At 39.9% G+C, this 17,243-nt stretch overlaps 1 protein-coding gene across 8 annotated transcripts in view; it reads right to left on the reverse strand.

The window, feature by feature from the left end:
* MDN1 (midasin AAA ATPase 1) overlaps positions 1–17,243 on the reverse strand; it is a 314,285-nt gene that overhangs the window by 123,878 nt on the left and 173,164 nt on the right. For all 8 annotated transcript variants that reach the window (XM_075862158.1, XM_075862156.1, XM_075862153.1 and 5 more), the window contains exons 47-51: positions 16,796–16,944; positions 15,191–15,387; positions 12,087–12,307; positions 9,789–9,902; positions 7,447–7,579 (exon numbers count right to left, since the gene is read on the reverse strand). In XM_075862158.1, coding sequence (XP_075718273.1) covers positions 7,447–7,579; positions 9,789–9,902; positions 12,087–12,307; positions 15,191–15,387; positions 16,796–16,944 — 814 coding nt within the window. The remainder of the gene's footprint in view (positions 1–7,446; positions 7,580–9,788; positions 9,903–12,086; positions 12,308–15,190; positions 15,388–16,795; positions 16,945–17,243) is intronic.

Below are 17,243 nucleotides of genomic sequence, written 5' to 3' on the forward strand. Positions count from 1 at the left end.
AGCCCTCATACCACTACGTCTATGAAAAATAAAATTAGTTATGGCTCCAATAATTCAGGAAATAAAAAAATATGCAGTTGTGCCCGAGGGGAACATTTCTTCTGTTTGAAGAGGCGATTTTTCAAGGACCTAAAATTAGGGAACCAGGAAAGGGAGGGCCCAAACATATCCGCTGGAAGCGACGGTGCCCGTATTATACCAGGACAACACTTCCCAGCAAAATTCCCCAAACTACAAAGGCGCGGAGTGTGGACCAAAAGGGGGATAAGAAATGACACCATTTATCAGTGCGACACCGGCCTGTGCGGAAAGGATTGCTTCACAGCGTAACACACATCTATGGATTATTTTATTGTTTTTTTTTACCCCGTTATTATACCACCTGACTATGCCCCTTATATACTCCGCCCGGCTTACATATGCCCTACATTATAAACGGAAACACCAGTAAGACTCCAAACAAAACTACTACCAAGCAAAATCCACGCTCCAAAAGCCAAATGGCATTTCCTCCCATCTGAACCCTACAGCGTGCCCAAACAGCAGTTTCCTTCCACATATATGGCATTGTCATACTCGGGAGAACCCTTTTAGCAATTTTTGGGGTGTGTGTCTCCAGTGGCATAAGCTGGGCACTACATATTTGCCACTGAATGGCATATCTAGGGAAAAATATAAATTTTTAATTTGCACCATCCACAGCGCATTCATTTATGGAAAAGATCTGTGGGGTGAAAATGCTCACTACACCCCTTAATAAATGCCTTGAGGGGTGCAGTTTCCATAGTGGGGTCACTTCTCAGGGGTTTATTTTTATTATTTCACATCTGAGCCTCTGCAGTTGTGAACCAATACTTTGTAAATCGCCAAATTAGGCCTCAATTTTACATGGTACCCTTTCACTCCTGAGCCTGGTCGACTGTCCAGGCAAGAGATTAGGGCCACATGTAGGGTGTTTCTAAAACCAGGAAACCCAGCATAATAATTAGAGAGCTGTCTCGTTATGGTGGCACAAGCTGGGCACCACATATTGTCCACATATCTGTGGAAAAAATCCCATTTTCACTCTGCAACATCGAGTTCACACTAATTTCTACAAAACACCTGCAGGGTTAACATGCTCACTACACCCGTAGGTAAAAGCATTGAGGGGTGTAGTTTCCAAAATGGGGTCACTTCTGGGGGGTTTCCACTGTTTTGGGCCCACAGGCGCCCAGAAACCAATCCAGAAACATCTGCACTCCAAATGGCGGTCCTTCCCTTCTGAGCCCTGCCGTGTGCCCAAACAGCAGTTTATGATCACATATGGGGTATTGCCGTACTCGGTAGAAATTGCTTTACAAATGTTGGGTTCTTTTTTTCCTTTATTTGTTGCGAAAATGAAAAAATTTGCGCTAAAGCTACGTCTTATTGAAGAAAAAGGATTGTTTTTATTTTCACTGCCCAATTCTAATAAATTCTATGAAACATCTGTGGGGTCAAAATGCTCACTACGCCCCTAGATTAATTCCTCAAGAGGTGTAGTTTCCTAAATGGTGTCACTTTTTGGGCGTTTTCATTGTTTTTTCCCCTCAGGGGCTTTGCAAATGTGACATGGCCGCCGCAAACCATTCCTGCTCAATGTGATCTCCAAAAGCCAAATAGCGCTCTTTCCCTTCTAAGCCAAGCCGTGTCTCCAAACAGCCGTTTATTACCACATGTGGGGCATTGTTTTACTCGGGAGAAATTGCTTTACAAATTTTGTGGTGCTTTTTCTCCTTCAGTCCTTGTGGAAATGAGTAAAAATAAGTTAAACCTACATTTTCTTTGAAAAAATTTAGATTGTCATTTTCAGGGCCTACTTCCAATAATTTCTGCAAAAAACCTGTGGGGTCAAAGAGCTCACTATACCCCTAGATAATTTCCTCAATGGGTGTAGTCTCCAAAATGGGGTCACTTGTGGGGGGTTTCCACTGTTTTGTCTCCTCAGGGACTTCGTAAATGTGACCTGGCCTCCGCAAACCATTCTTGCTAAACTTGAGCTCCAAAAGCCAAATAGCGCTCTTTCCCTTCTCAGCCCTGCCGTGTCTCCAAACAACCGTTTATTACCACATGTGGGGCATTGTTTTACTCGGGAGAGATTGGTTTACAAATTTTACGGTGCTTTTTCTCCTTCAGTCCTTGTAGAAATGAGAAAAAATTAGCTAAACCTACATTTTCTTTGAAAAAATTTAGATTGTCATTTTCAGGGCCTATTTCCAATAATTTATGCAAAAAACCTGTTGGGTCAAAACGCTCACTATACCCCTAGATAATTTCCTCAATGGGCGTAGTTTCCGAAATGGGGTCACTTGTGGGGGGGTTTCCACTGTTTTGTCCCCTCAGGGGCTTTGTAAATGTGACATGGCCTCCACAAACCATTCCTGCTAAACTTGAGCTCCAAAAGCCAAATAGCGCTCTTTCCCTTCTCAGCCTCGCCGTGTCTCCAAACAACCGGTTATTACCACATGTGGGGTATTGTTTTACTCGGGAGAAATTGCTTTACAAATTTTACGGTGCTTTTTCTCCTTTAGTCTTTGTGAAAATGAGAAAAAAAATCGCTAAACCTACATTTTCTTTGAAGAAATGTTGATTTTAATTTTCACGGCCTACTTCTAATAATTTCTGTAAAAAAGCTGTGCGGTCAAAATGCTCACTGTACCCCTAGATAATTTCCTTGAGGTGTGTAGTTTCCCAGATGGGGTCACTTTTGGGGGATTTTGACTGTTTTGGCACCGCAAGAGCCCTTCAAACCTGACATGGTGCCTAAAATTTATTCTAACAAAAATAAGGCCCCAAAATCCACTAGGTGTTCCTTTGCTTCTGAGGCCGGTGCTTCATTCCAGTAGCACGCTACGGCCACATGTGGGATATTTCCTAAAACTGCAGAAACTGGGCAACAAATATTGAGTTGCATTTCTCTGGTAAAACCTTCTGTGTTATAAAAAAAATTGTACTAAAAATTTATTTCTGCAAAAAAATATGAAATTTGTAAAATTCACCTCTACATTGCTTTCATTCCTGTGACATGTGTAAAGGGTTAAGACATTTTCTAAATGCTGTTTTGAATACTTTGAGGGGTGAAGTTTTTAAAATGGGGTGACTTTTGGGTGTTTCTAATATATAAGGCCCTCAAAGCCACTTCACAACTGAACTGGCCCCTGTAAAAATGGCCTTTTGAAATTTTCTTGAAAATGTGAGAAATTGCTGCTAAAGTTCTAAGCCTTGTGAGGTCATAGAAAAATAAAAGGATGTTCAAAAAACGATGCCAAACTAAAGTAGACATATGGGTGATGTTAATTAGAAACAATTTTGGGTGGTATAACTGCCTGTCTTACAAGCAGATACATTTAAATTGAGAAAAATGCTAATTTTTGCAATTTTTCGCTAAATTTTGGTGTTTTTCACAATTAAATACTGAACATATCGAGCAAATTTTGCCAGTAACATAAAGTCCAATGTGTCACGAGAAAACAATCTCAGAATCGCTTGGATAGGTGAAAGCATTCCGGAGTTATTACCACATAAAGTGACACATGTCAGATTTGAAAAATGAGGCTCGGTCAGGAAGGTCAAAAGTGGCTAAAGAGGGAAGGGGTTAAAGACTTCAACTCCGCTATAACAAAATTTATATGGTCAAATAAGCGACCCAGAATAGCGCTAGTTAAATTACAGGGATATCATTGGCAGGGGGGAGTTAACATACCACATCTGAGAGGTTATAATATTGCTAGCCTTTTCCGACATGTTCTAGACTGGATACACGAAACTAACCACTATTCCAACCAGGGACTGGAGTCAGCACTAGCGGGAGAATGTGATCTCCGAGATTTACTACACACAAAACTTGTGTGCCTCCCACAACATGTTAAATCTTCCGTCATATTACAAGACACAATAATGTGCTGGAAGGAGGTGAGGAAGAAGCAGGGCTTATCTTTTTAATTGTCAAAATATTTGCCTTTATGGTCGCACATACAGTTCCCGGCCGGGAGGACCAGCAGTTTGTTTACTACCTGGAAGCAAAAGGGGATAAACATAGTAAAACACATACTACATGCAACAGAACCAAGATTAAAGAAGTTGCCAGAACTAGTGAGTGAATTTGGGATCCAGCCAACAAACTTTCTCCAATACATGCAAGTTAGATCCTTCTGTACGCAAATAGTAGATAACTTGGAGAGAGAAATTGTAGAAAACAAATTCGATGAACTAGTAGGTGAAGAACCACATAGGAAATCCCTATCAGATTTATATTGGTCAGTGAAAGATATTTATGTACAAATAGAACCAAGAAATCAATTCCCTTATTGGAGACGCATTTTCAAAACAGCAGATGTTAATGCGCAGGTACTAGAGGGATGGAAAGCAGTGAGGAAGCATGTTATTAATGAAGTGTGGAGGGAGACGCAGTTTAAATTGATGCACGCGGCCATTTACGCTTTTAACATTCCGCCTAGTGGTGGAGAACCAGACCGAATACATTCATGCCCGAAATATGCCCAACCACATACTGATTTGTATCATGGCATTTGGTTATGCCCAGTTACACAAAGATACTGGACAGAGATACTAGCATATGTTGGGAAAATATGGGACAGATCCATGCCACTGACACCAACACTTCTTATATTTCAATCCGCAGCGTCAATACACGCTGATGAGGAAGGGATCTTTACACATATACCCCCGCTAGTACACATAATACTACTTGTTGCAAAACGATGTATACTGAAAAACTGGCTGGAAGCTACCGCACCGACACTAGATCAACTGGTCCAGCAACTGAAAATATGTTTACACTCAGACAGGATTGATGCATTAATACACAAAGAAAGAAAAACGGCAAGCTTTTTCAAAAAATGGAAACCGTTCTTGTTACAAATGAGTGATCTAGATATTGCAGCAGTGATGGCAGGGTTTCAACAAACAAAATGGTATCTCACAGAGGACCTTAAAGGGACCTTGGGCAAGCTGAAGGTCAGAGTAACGAGACACTAGGTAGAAAGACATAGGGAGTGGAGAATCACGATACGATAAGAGGAGAGAATAATGAGAGGTTGAAAAAAAAAAAAAAAAGACTGCCAATGTTGTTGTGTTACTTGTTAGCAAAGTAATTTGGAAAACATGCATCAGAAACCAGTATGTAAAAGTCATTGTACCGGGATGATATTTCAACAAATACAAAGTTATGTATATTATTGTACTTTCACCAAGATATGGGCAATGTCATACTTGGTTTCTTGTAACTGTAAAGGAATGGAAAAAAATTAACAAAACTCAATAAAAACGGTTTAAAAAAAAAAAAAAAAAAAAAAAGAAGAATAGGAGAATCTATTGTCCCATTATATTTCATGGACCAGTAAATCAGCAAATGGACCAAATGGCAAATTGATTTGCTCACCCCTACTCCTGGACAGATCGGAGAACAAAGCTCCACTTCAGAAACTTTAGCCCCCCCACCGCTCACAGTTAACTCCCAGAGTAGTAGGAAATCCTGTTTTGCTAATGATACATATTTGAACTAGCTACAGCCACATTGAGTTTTTCTTAAGACTGATAGAGCCTCTTTAAATTGGTTGTTCAGTAGTAGAAAAAGGGGTCTGAGTTTTTGCTCCCAGAAGCAGCACCACTTTTGAGCTATAGTCTGTTATTGCTGCTCAACCTTTCAAGTAAGGGTATGTTCACACGGCTTATTTTCGGCCATTTTTCAGGCCGTAAACAGATGAAAAACGGCCGAAAAATTGGAAGCAGAATGCCTCCAAACATCTGCCCATTGTTCCGACGGGATGTTATTTTACGGCCATTTTTCATTGAATATAGAAAAATAGCGGCAAAAACGTACGTGAGCTTGATTAAAAAAAAAAGTCCTAAAATCAAGAGCTGTTTTCAAGGGAAAACAGCTCCTGATTTTAATTTTTTTTTGCTTAGCGTGTGAACATACTCTCAAAAGCATATCCTTATTAAATACTAGCTAATGTTGGATATATGCGGCAAGAAATAACACCTCAATGGAGAACCAAGAAAAAAAATATACATATATTTTTAAAAGCTTTCCCAAAAATGCTGCCTGGCTGTTGGAGCACACTTTTGACTAGTTTCCACTAAAACAGGGAAACTCCACCTTATGATCCACCTGTTCTTCTGGAAGTCTACAAAACTTTTCTAAATCTAGGAAATATGGATTGGGATAACACAAAAAGCATAACATTACCACTAACAATATTAGCAAATTCAACCACTGAAATCTGCTAATGAAACGGTCACAAAGAGGACACTTTCCATGAACTTTTAATGGGAAATTCCCATTTTAGATGGCACCATCCACGAAACATGCATTTATACTGTAGAACACATGTGAATATGAGGTGCAAACCTCCCAAAGAAGCGCAAATGCAAACATTCTGCACTTCTGGACAACAGGTTATGTAAAGAAGAGGAATTTTGTTTTGTTTGAAAATAATTATTCCCATGAGGCCTAAGAAATTGATATCAAGTACAGACTTCTATAAATTTTGAGTCTTTCTTAATAAAGGGCTTCTTCCATGATTTAATATTATTTTTTAAACAACAATTTAACTGAAATCATTCATCCAGTGCCTAGATAATAAATATAATCTTTAATAAATTTATATAGCGCCAACATAATCTGCACTAATTTATAATTCAGAGGGAACATGTACAGACAACAAATAGTGACAAATCTAATGAACAATTCTACAAGAGGAGTGAGGTCTCTGCTCGCAGGAGCTTACAATCTCCGGAAATAGTGGTGACCCAATGTAACAAGTGCTTGTTCAGTACAATAGTCCAGCAGGATTTTATAAACATAGGTTAGTACATATAAAGCTGCATGAGCCGGTCACCAGTCAGTATCTGGGCATGATAGACAAAGTGCATTAAGGAGCAAGGAGTGTTAGGAAACTGTCGAATGAAGCGGTCAGGTGTGGAGGAATAATGTATTACAGGGGCAAAGAAAAGGAGTTTGATTAGGGAATATGGTAGGCCTGTGTAAAAAGATGTGTTTTCAGGGCACGCTTAAAACGGTGGATGTTGAAAACTAATCTGATTGTCTGGGGCAGTGCGTTCCAGAGATATTGCTGTAACTTGTTGTAGCACCAGTTCTTTTGACTTCCTCTCTGAACATCCACCTAATGAGTACATTGCTAATGGTCACATATGCTCAGTCCCAGCCCTGGGATCCTTTCGTACATAAGCGGTGGAGTGATACCTGCTATTGTGCCGGCCAGTGAAAAAGAATCGGAACGCTAAAAGTGGCTTCTTCTCCCCTGCACTGGACATTAGGTGAACCTTCTGAGAGGGAATCAAAGGAACAGTAGGGATGGCATAAAAGGCATTTAACAGCAATATCTAGACATGGGCATTTTTCTTTAATGACAATTTTATTTAACACACATTAAAACTTACCTGTTTATTACACTATCCAACTGGCTGAATATTTCCATATCTGGTTCCATGCCAGTATCCAGTGTGAGAGAATGTTTCAGAATGTCCAACAATTGCATATTCCAGCGAGGATCAAGTGGGACACAATTGTCACCTACAGTAGAAAAAATGTAATAAAAAAATAATGTTCCACATACACTGGTTCATCAGAAAGGCTGGTGAGATGGAAGACCAACTAGCCCCTGGTCCAGTAGGACCTAAAAACAGTGGTCTCTAAGGGATTATATGTTTAAAGAGGCTCTGTCACCAGATTATAAGTGTCCTATCTCCTACATAAATCGGATTGGCGCTGTAATGTAGAGAACAGTGGTTTTTATTTTAAAAAATTATAATTTTTGAGCAAATTATGATTTATGCTAATGCTTTCTTAATAGACAACTGGGCGTGTTTTTACTTTTGACCAACTGGGCGTTGTACAGAGAAGTGTATGACGCTGACCAATCAGTGTCATACACTTCTCATTGTGCAGTGAAAGAAGCTGGGCTGGAACAATCGCACTGTGCTGTGGATCATGCTGGGCTGGAACAATGAGAAGTGTATGAAGCGGATTGGTCACCGATTGGTCAGCGTCATACACTCCTCTGTACAACGCCCAGTTGGTCAAAAGTAAAAACACACCCAGTTGTCTATTAGGAAACTAATTAGCATAAATCTAAAATTGATAAAAAATGATCGTTTTTCAAAATAATAACCACTGCTGTTATCTACATTACAGCGCCGATCAGATTATGTAGTAGATAGGGCACTTATAATCTAGTGACAGAGCCTCTTTAACAGCCACATTTGCATCATGTTCGGTGCGGCTGTCAAATTGCCAGTTAATGGCGGATTGAACATGGCCAGTCTGTGAAGGGACACATCCCCAACTGGTAACACCCAGCTGTCAACTTACTCATACATTTCTAGGAGAAATGACAGAGGACCACCACAACGTAGAGTTCTAAGAACAAATACTCCATAATTGATATTTCATGGGTTATACAATTACTTCTAAAATCCAACAGGTCAGGAAAGGTTTTTTTTTTTGTTGGCCCTTCTCTCTTTATGGGGGAGGGGGGCTGTCTGTTTTTCTTTTTGGGATTCTTTTTGAGAGACTAGCTATACAAAACCTTGTGTTTTTAAGAAGAGTGATAATACAGGAAGAAAAAAATAGCAGTATTTAGACTTCCATTACACTCCACTCCTGCTCTGTTATTATCGGTTCTATGACTTCGGCTCTGTTCACACGGCTTATTTTCAGCCATTTTTCGGGCCGTAAATACCCACAAAAACTGCCAAATATATGGAGGCTTAACGCCTCCAAACATCTGCCCATTGATTTCAATGGGAAAAAACAGTGTTTCGTTCCCACTGGGTGTTTTTTTTACGCAGCCGTTTGTATAAACGGCGCGTAAAAAAACGCCCCGTAAAAAAGTGCATGTCACTTCCTGCTTCTTGAGCCGTTTTTTTGGAGCCGCTTTTAATTGGGTCAATAAAAAAAACATCTCCAAAAAAGGCCGTAAAAAAACGCTTGATGTATGGACTAAAACTATTGACAACACTTGAACAAGACCATTGGATACAGGATAACGCAGCACCAAACCATGGATAATTTTGCGCTTTCAAAGCAAAATAACACAGATGCATCGATTACAGATTGATACAAATGGCCGTGCATGTTTGTTACTGCGGTCAAAGAATCCTTTAAAAACTATACTTACACAAGCAAGGGGTTTTCCCAAAGTAGTTAATGGGACATGTCAAAACTAATTGGGTTTGCAACTCATTTTCTGTAACACTTTCTCATTTTTCTCAAAGTAGAGTGATTGTGCATGTGGGGTAACCTCTTTATGGGTGAACTAGTTTAATCAGTGTTGGGGCCGCCAGGACCCCACCCAGACTTTTTTTTTCACAAGTACACAAACACTATTATTCATAACACACAAAGTAACGGCATATCGCTAGAATATACCATCACTTTGATTTGGTGGGGGACTAAGTGCCCGGACCGTCATGATTCTGAGAATCAAGGGGCCCTAGCGCTGGTTTAGAACGGTGCCCCATCAATGTCTTTCCTGCACAAATGTGCTTCCAGCCACCGGCTGTGCAAGGAATCATTTGAAAGGAGCAATGTTGCAATTCCCGGAGTTGGGGACACAGTACTAAAGCAGCGCTGCAGTCCCTTCAATCTCAGGGTTGGTGGGGATTCAGGTAATCCTCGCGATATGCCATCACTTTGTGTGGCACGAATAACCCTTTAAATGTAGTTTTTCGCTTTCAAAATATATGCTTGTACGTTTACAATAACACAAATTTATTTTTACCTAATCTTGAAGTGTAGAGGAGTTTCATAACACTATTCATTTCTTCAGACAGTGGACTAGAGTAGAACCTACTCAAAGCTTGTGCCCCAGCATCAATCTCTGTGCGTACATGATCTGTTCATAGAAGTGAAGACAGTATTTGTTTATATAAGTTTCTACTTATTCTGGTGGATGCCAATTAAATGCCAAAAACAACTGGGGAAGAACCTGACTTTTTCAAGAGAACTCTAGTAAATATTTAGGATTATTCAGAGTAACATATCTTTACTGTTGTTCATATCCAAATAAACACATACATTTTTTTTTTACTGGTAATTTGAAGAGAATGTATCATCAGAAAATGACAACATTATACATTCTTTTTTCTTCTTAGTAAGTTGTTTTTTTTTTTTATTATCCACATAATATTAAATATCCCAGTTTTCACACTGGCCACTAGAGCAGCCATTCTGTTTTCGGTAGCTCACTTGTCAGCTTTGCTGTTTGACTATGACAGAATGGGCAGAAACATCACATTATCATTAGAGGATGGGCTAGTTAAAGGGGTATTCTGGTTTCAGCAAATAAAAGTTAGTTTTTGTATATTGAAAAAGTAGTGAAAAGCCATAAAATTGCATGACCATTGACCGATTTGAATCCACTGGATGTAAACAGTGCGGTAACACCTATTCAATAAAAGCAAACAGATGAAAATGGGAGAAATTGATACAGAAAGTAGATTACAAAATGCAATATCTTATTATACAAAGAACAACATTTTAGCTGAAACCCCTTTAACTGCCAAGGATGTATCGAATATGCAATAAATTGAACCCCTTGCCGTCATTAGAATATGAGGGCTAGAGATCTTGTATCATATTAAAGTTCAGAATCGTAGCTCTCAAATGACACCAGGGGATATACAAAGCTCTAAGTGCAATACTCAAAAACTGTTTGAAGAGTGTGTGTGTGTGTGTGTGTGTGTGTGTGTGTGTGTGTGTGTGTGTGTGTATTTTGCATGATATTACAGCGAGTTACAACGTTTTTCAATGAGCTATATTTGTGCTAGATGCCGAACAGCAGCAATTCGGAGTAAAACTGTGTGCGTTTTTTGCGCTAGGTTCTCGGCAAGAACCACATGGCCGTATATTATCCTAGCAAACGCATGTTCAAGTCCCCTAGTAAGACTAAAAAAAGGCAAGTATTAGTTTTTTGTTTGGTCCTATGCCTCCCGAAAGAAATTGAAAAAAGTGATCAAAAACTACAGCCCGCTCCGTAAAGAAGCAAGATTTTACACAGCTCCATTGATAGAAAAATGAAAACGGTTATGGGTGTCAAAATATGGCGACACTTTTTTTTTTAACAAATCGTTTTTACTTTGTAAAACAAAAAAAATACATAAATTTGTTATTACCATAATCGTACAGACCCACAGAATAAAGTTAACATTTAACCGCACAGTAAACGTGTAAAATAAAAACCCCAAAAACAATGGTGGAACTACTGTTTTATTTTCCATTCCATCTCACAAGTTATTTTTTTTTTAATTTTTAGGTTCGACGGAAAAATAAAAAACACGCTCTTGGTTTGTTTGAACGGAAAAATTAAAAAGAGTTTAAAGACATGTTTGTACTTCTGTTGCTTGTGAACATATTGGTATTTGTTACTAATTGTTATCAATAAAATTGTATGTTTTGTAAAATAACCAATGAAGTACACTGGCAAAATTTCAAAAATATTTAATGTAGTGTCTGTAAAAAAAAAAAAAAAAAAGTTACATTTTTTTAAAAGGGGTATTCCCATCTCAGATATTTAGGTTCAGGTCCACAGATTATGCCATAAATGTCCACTAGTTGCGGATCCCACCTTTGGGACCCGCACCAACCTTTAAAACGGGGCCCCCTGGCCCTTGTTTTACCTTATGTCACAAGGCTCTGGCCACTGAGTTACTGGGCGGCTGTGTTTTCCGGAGACAGCTGTGCGCATTGTGCCAAAGACTTAGGTCAGTGGGCCGCTTTCTAGAAATAGATGCGAGTCCCAGTGGTGGGACCCGTGTCTATCGGACATCTATACCATATACTGTGGAGAAGCTATAAATGTCAAAAGGTGGGAAAACCCCTTTAACACAATTATAGATGGCACAGCGCACTTCTGATTATCATGGTCTCAAACTAATGACAAACACAGTTTTCTAATGTATTCATACTAACACTGATCTGAGAGATATACCACTGTGATGCAAAAATTTTATATTGGTCTAGCAGAAAGCAACCAAATGAATAAGACAATAGATACAAAACATTGTATAAATATACAGACCCAGTTCAGACGGCAATTTTTTGGCTATATGGCATAGCCACCGCATTCTTAGTATCCAGTCCAATGAACTTGATTTCTCAATGACCAGCTGGACAGAATGTTGAATGACTGAAGGGTCATCCATCCAAACCTCTTCCATTTCCAAAGCATTAAAATTTATATTGTCGGTATTGGGTGACTTTGCTATTAATTGAAGATCTTGAATAGCAAGTGGATTTTTTCTGTTACAGATGGAATAAAAAGATGTTGATGCATTAGGTCAGTGCTAAGAGACTAAAATAAAACTATGGACACCTCCAGCCTAGCAGAACAAAATGCATGGTGCATCAAAAAAGTGCAAAAGAAACACAAAGAGAAGAGACACCTGGCTTATAAAACCGTAAACAAAACGTATAAAAAAAAAAATAAATGTAAAAAAAAAAAAAGGAAGGGTGGAAAAAGGATTTCTGCACAAAAATCTGATTCAATTACCATCAAAACAGCGACAAGGGCTAAATTAATTTCTTAGGCCTCATGCACACGACCGTAAAAACTCCCGTTATTACGGGTCGTAATTACGACCCGTAATAACGGGCTCATAGACTTCTATTGGCGACGGGTGCCTTCCCGTTTTCTCACGGGAAGGTGCCCGTGCCGTTGAAAAAGATAGAACTTGTCCTATTTCAGGCCGTAATAACGGCACGGACAGTCCATAGAAGTCTATGGAGCTCTCGTAATGACGGGTGGCTACATGTGTGCACCCGTCATTACGGCAGCGTTGCTAAGCGACGTCAGTAAATAGTCACTGTCCAGGGTGCTGAAAGAGTTAACTGATCGGCAGTAACTCTTTCAGCACCCTGGACAGTGACTACCGATCAGTATAAACCTGTAAAAAATAAAAATAAAAGACTTTCATACTTACCGACAACTCCCTGCTTCCTCCAGTCCGGTCTCCCGCCCGTTGGTGACGCGTCCCTCTCGACATCCGGCCCGACGTCCTGGATGACGTTTCAGGCCATGTGACCGCTGCAGCCAATCACAGGTCAATCACAGGCTGCAGCGGTCACATGGACTGCCGCGTCATCCAGGGATGTCGGGCTGGATGTGAAGAGAGGGACGCGTCACCAAGACAACGGCCGGGTAAGTATGAATTTCTTTAACTTTTATTACAGAAAGGGCTGTCCCTTCTCTCTATCCTGCACTGATAGAGAGAAGGGGCTGCCGATTAGTGCAGTGCTATTTTGCCGCCAAAAACGTGCCCGTAAATACGGGAGGAATACGGGTGACACCGCACCCATATTTACGGGCACGGGTTCATAAATACTGGTGCAAAACGGGTGGAATACGTGTGACACCGGACCCGTATTTACGGGTGGGAAAAAATATGGTCGTGTGCATGAGGCCTCACTGGATTACAACTATAAACCTGACCATACAAAGTCAAATATTTTGGTCTGATGTGAAGTTTGGGTGTGCTATACCCTTATTAACCCCTTAATGACAGGGCCATTTTGCACGTTAATGACCAAGGATTATTTTTTGTTTTTTCACGGTCGCATTCCAAGAGTCAGAATTTTTTTTTTATTCCGTCGACATAGCCGTATAAGGGCTTGTTTTTTGCAGGACGAGTTGTATTTTGTAATTGTACCATTTTTAGATGCTTATAATATATTGATTAACTTTTATTAACTTTATTTTAGGAGAGAATTGAAAATAAGCAGCTATTCCAGCATTGATTTTCACGTTATAAATTTACGCCGTTTACTATGCAGCGTAAATAACATGTTAACTTTATTCTATGGGTCGGCACGATTACGGGGATACCAAATATGTAAAGGTTTTATATGTTTTTTCTACGTTTGCACAATAAAAAGCCTTTTAGAAAAAAATGACTTGTTTTTGCATCGCCGCATTTCAAGAGCCGTAACGTTTTTATTTTTCCGTCAATATGGCCGTATGTGGGTTTGATTTATGCGGGCCAATGTGTAGTTTTCATTAGTACTATTTTGGGGTACATAGGACTTCTAGATTAATTTTTATTTAATTTTTTATGGGGGGAATGGGAGAAAAGAGCGAATTTTGCTGTTGTTTTTTGCGGTTTTTTTGGGCGCCGTTCATCCGGCGGTTTAATTAATGTGTTCATTTTATTGGTCAAGTTGTTACGATCGCGGTGATACCATATATGTGTATGTGTGATTTGTTTTGACACTTACTAAATAAAACCACTTTTTGGGCAAAAAAAGTAGTTTTATTTGATTTTCACTGTCATTTTTTTATTTTTTTTCACAAACTTTATTTAACTGATTGACATATTTTTTTTTAGTCCCACCAGGGGACTTCACTATGCGATGTGCCGATCGCATATATAATGCTTTGGTATACTTAGTATACCAAAGCATTATTGCCTGTCAGTGTAAAACTGACAGGCAACCTGTTAGGTCATGCCTACGGTATCGCCTAACAGGCAGTTGCGGAAGACAGACCTGGGGGTCTTTGTTAGACCCCCGGCTGTCATGGAAACCCGACGGCGACCCGCGATTTGTTTGCGGGGGCGCCGATGGGGTGCCTCCCTCTGTCAAACACATTAGATGCCGCTGTCACTATTGACAGCGGCATTTAATGGGTTAAACTGCCGGAATCGGAGCGCGCTTCGATTCCGGCAGTTGCAGCAGGAGCCAGGCTGTGTATAACAGCCGTGCTCCTGCTGCTGATCGCGAACTAGCAGCTGCTGAGGACTGATATATCCGTCCTTCGGCGTTAAGAGGTTAAGATGCTTTTGCAATTTTGGTTAATCAAAACCATTGGAAATACTTTGTTATTAGCATATGTCATGGTAAAACATGGGACTTCCTGATCGAAGGACTAACATCTATTTAGGGCATTTCGTGTGTGCTTTTGTCATGTGCTCCTTAATAAAAGGCGTCACTAGAACACATAAGAAGATGGAAAGAAACAGAAGGAAGGACAGGATATAGCGCACAAAGACGCTACAGGACAAGCTCTTTGATGTGTGTGCTATACGGAGCATGGCCAGTGAAGCACATATGATAGAAAAGCATATTTTATTTTTTTTACATTTTAGACATTTGGTGTACATTTTCACATTTTGTTACATTTAGTGTTACCTGCTTTTTCGTAGGCAATGTCTGTTCAGGATATAAAGAAGAACTTGTCCATCTCTAAAAATAGTAGATAAGATAGAGTCCTCAGCAGAAAGGATGGCATCAGGTACTTTATCTGGCCACAATCCGATAGATAACAAACAACCTCCATGCGTGGGTCTGAGAGCACACACCTGACTTTGAATAATATCCTGCACTTGCTGAAACAGAAAAGCATTATATAATTTATATAAAGTAGACAAACTAATCTTAATTATGTTGCACTGGTTCTAGAAATATTAATTAGGAAAGTAGAAACGATCCTGATGGAAGTGATAACCAACATATAAAGTCAAGTCACATTCCCAGAAAAAAGGCAAACAGATCTTCCTGCAACACAAAAGGGGATAACTTTAGAGCATAGAAAACAGGATCCTAAAATCCCATTGGGCCACGAGTTGCCTGTATGGAGGAACCAAGATTAGGTGGGCTTCCTTACGATTAGACAGAATGCTCATGAATTACACAGATCGATCATAGAGAGAACCGTCGCTGGTGCCATTAACGCCTCCACTACAAGGGATGGTGGCATTAACCCCTCAACTGTCCATAACCACTAGGGATGGTGGCATTGACTACCCTAGACCACCAGGAATAGTGATATTATCTCTTCCACTACCCAAGACAACCAGGGAAATCTAAAATAGTTTTCTTATTTTTTGTTTTCAAAATTGGGGTTCGCCTTTTAGTCGAAAAAAATACAATGCATATTATAAAATTTTGTTTTATATTCCTACATAAAAATTTGTGAGACCTTGTAAATACATGCAGTACTTATCTTGTACTAATCCCAAATCGCAGCCTACAGTTGAGTACAACGCTTATCAACAAGCATCTCCCCAAGTCTGCCCCATTGAATCTACAAGTATTTGGTGATTTCAGCTCTGAAGTGTACAGAGTTGATAATATAGGTCTGGACTGTAACATAGGACAAGTTAAATTACATATGCAGACTACAAAACGGCGTTCAAGGGTGAAAACGCATTTTAACTTGGTGTGTAGTAGTAGTAGTAGTAGTAGTAGTAGTAGTAGTAGTGAGTTTTACTGTAAGCCAATACAAAAGCAAGTTGTAAGAAGGAACCAACTTTTATTGCCACCAATTATCTGACCAAAGCGTTAAAGGGGTGATGCAGGGACCAAAAATTGTTAGCAGGGTACTCACTGCAGTATGTGAGTACACTTGCTTATATACATTCCGGTCCCCCGTCGCGCTGATTGAGATTTTCATAGATTTTAATGGAGCTGCCGGGGGACCGGAAGTCTGGTTGCACAGCCATCTTTGATGACTATATGAATCTTCGTCTCGTGACCGACCCCGTACTCCATACTACTACTGCTTGTACATGGAGTACAGTGGGGTCAGTCACATGACGAAGTGTCGTATCATCAAAGGAGGCTCTGCAACTAGACTTCTGGTTCCACGGCAGCACTATAAAAATCTCAACGGGGGACTGGAATGTATATTAGTGAGTGTACTCACATATTACAGCGAGTACCCTGCTAATAATTTTTGGTTCCCGTATAACCCCTTTAAGTGCACCAAAGTTACAAATTACTGACAGAACTTACCCGCTGAACCACAACAGTGGGTTGTGAGTAAATAAACACTTCACTACAGGCCCTTTGGAAAGCCTGTTCTAGGTCAATTCCTCTTTGTAGGTGCTGGGATATCAGAACACCAGCATGAAGTAGATAAGAATGAGAACTGCATGGAGAACCTGAAAATTTGAAAAATCAAAAATGGTAAAACAATATTCACATTTAAAGGGGTTTTCCCATCAGAGACGTTTATCACATATCCACAGGATATGTCAGATAGATGTGGGTCCCACCTCTGGGACCCGCACCTATCTCTAGAACGGGGCCCCCTAAACCCCGTTCTACCGCTCTGTATTGTGGCTGACACGTGCGATTCCCGACCATGAATTACGTTGAGCTACGTGGTTTTCTGTAATTCCCATAGAACTGAATGGTAGTTACGAGTTACGGAAACAGCGTAGCTCGCATGCTACGCTGT

This window comes from Rhinoderma darwinii, chromosome 4 (assembly GCF_050947455.1).
Source record: "Rhinoderma darwinii isolate aRhiDar2 chromosome 4, aRhiDar2.hap1, whole genome shotgun sequence".
NCBI lineage: Eukaryota > Metazoa > Chordata > Amphibia > Anura > Rhinodermatidae > Rhinoderma > Rhinoderma darwinii.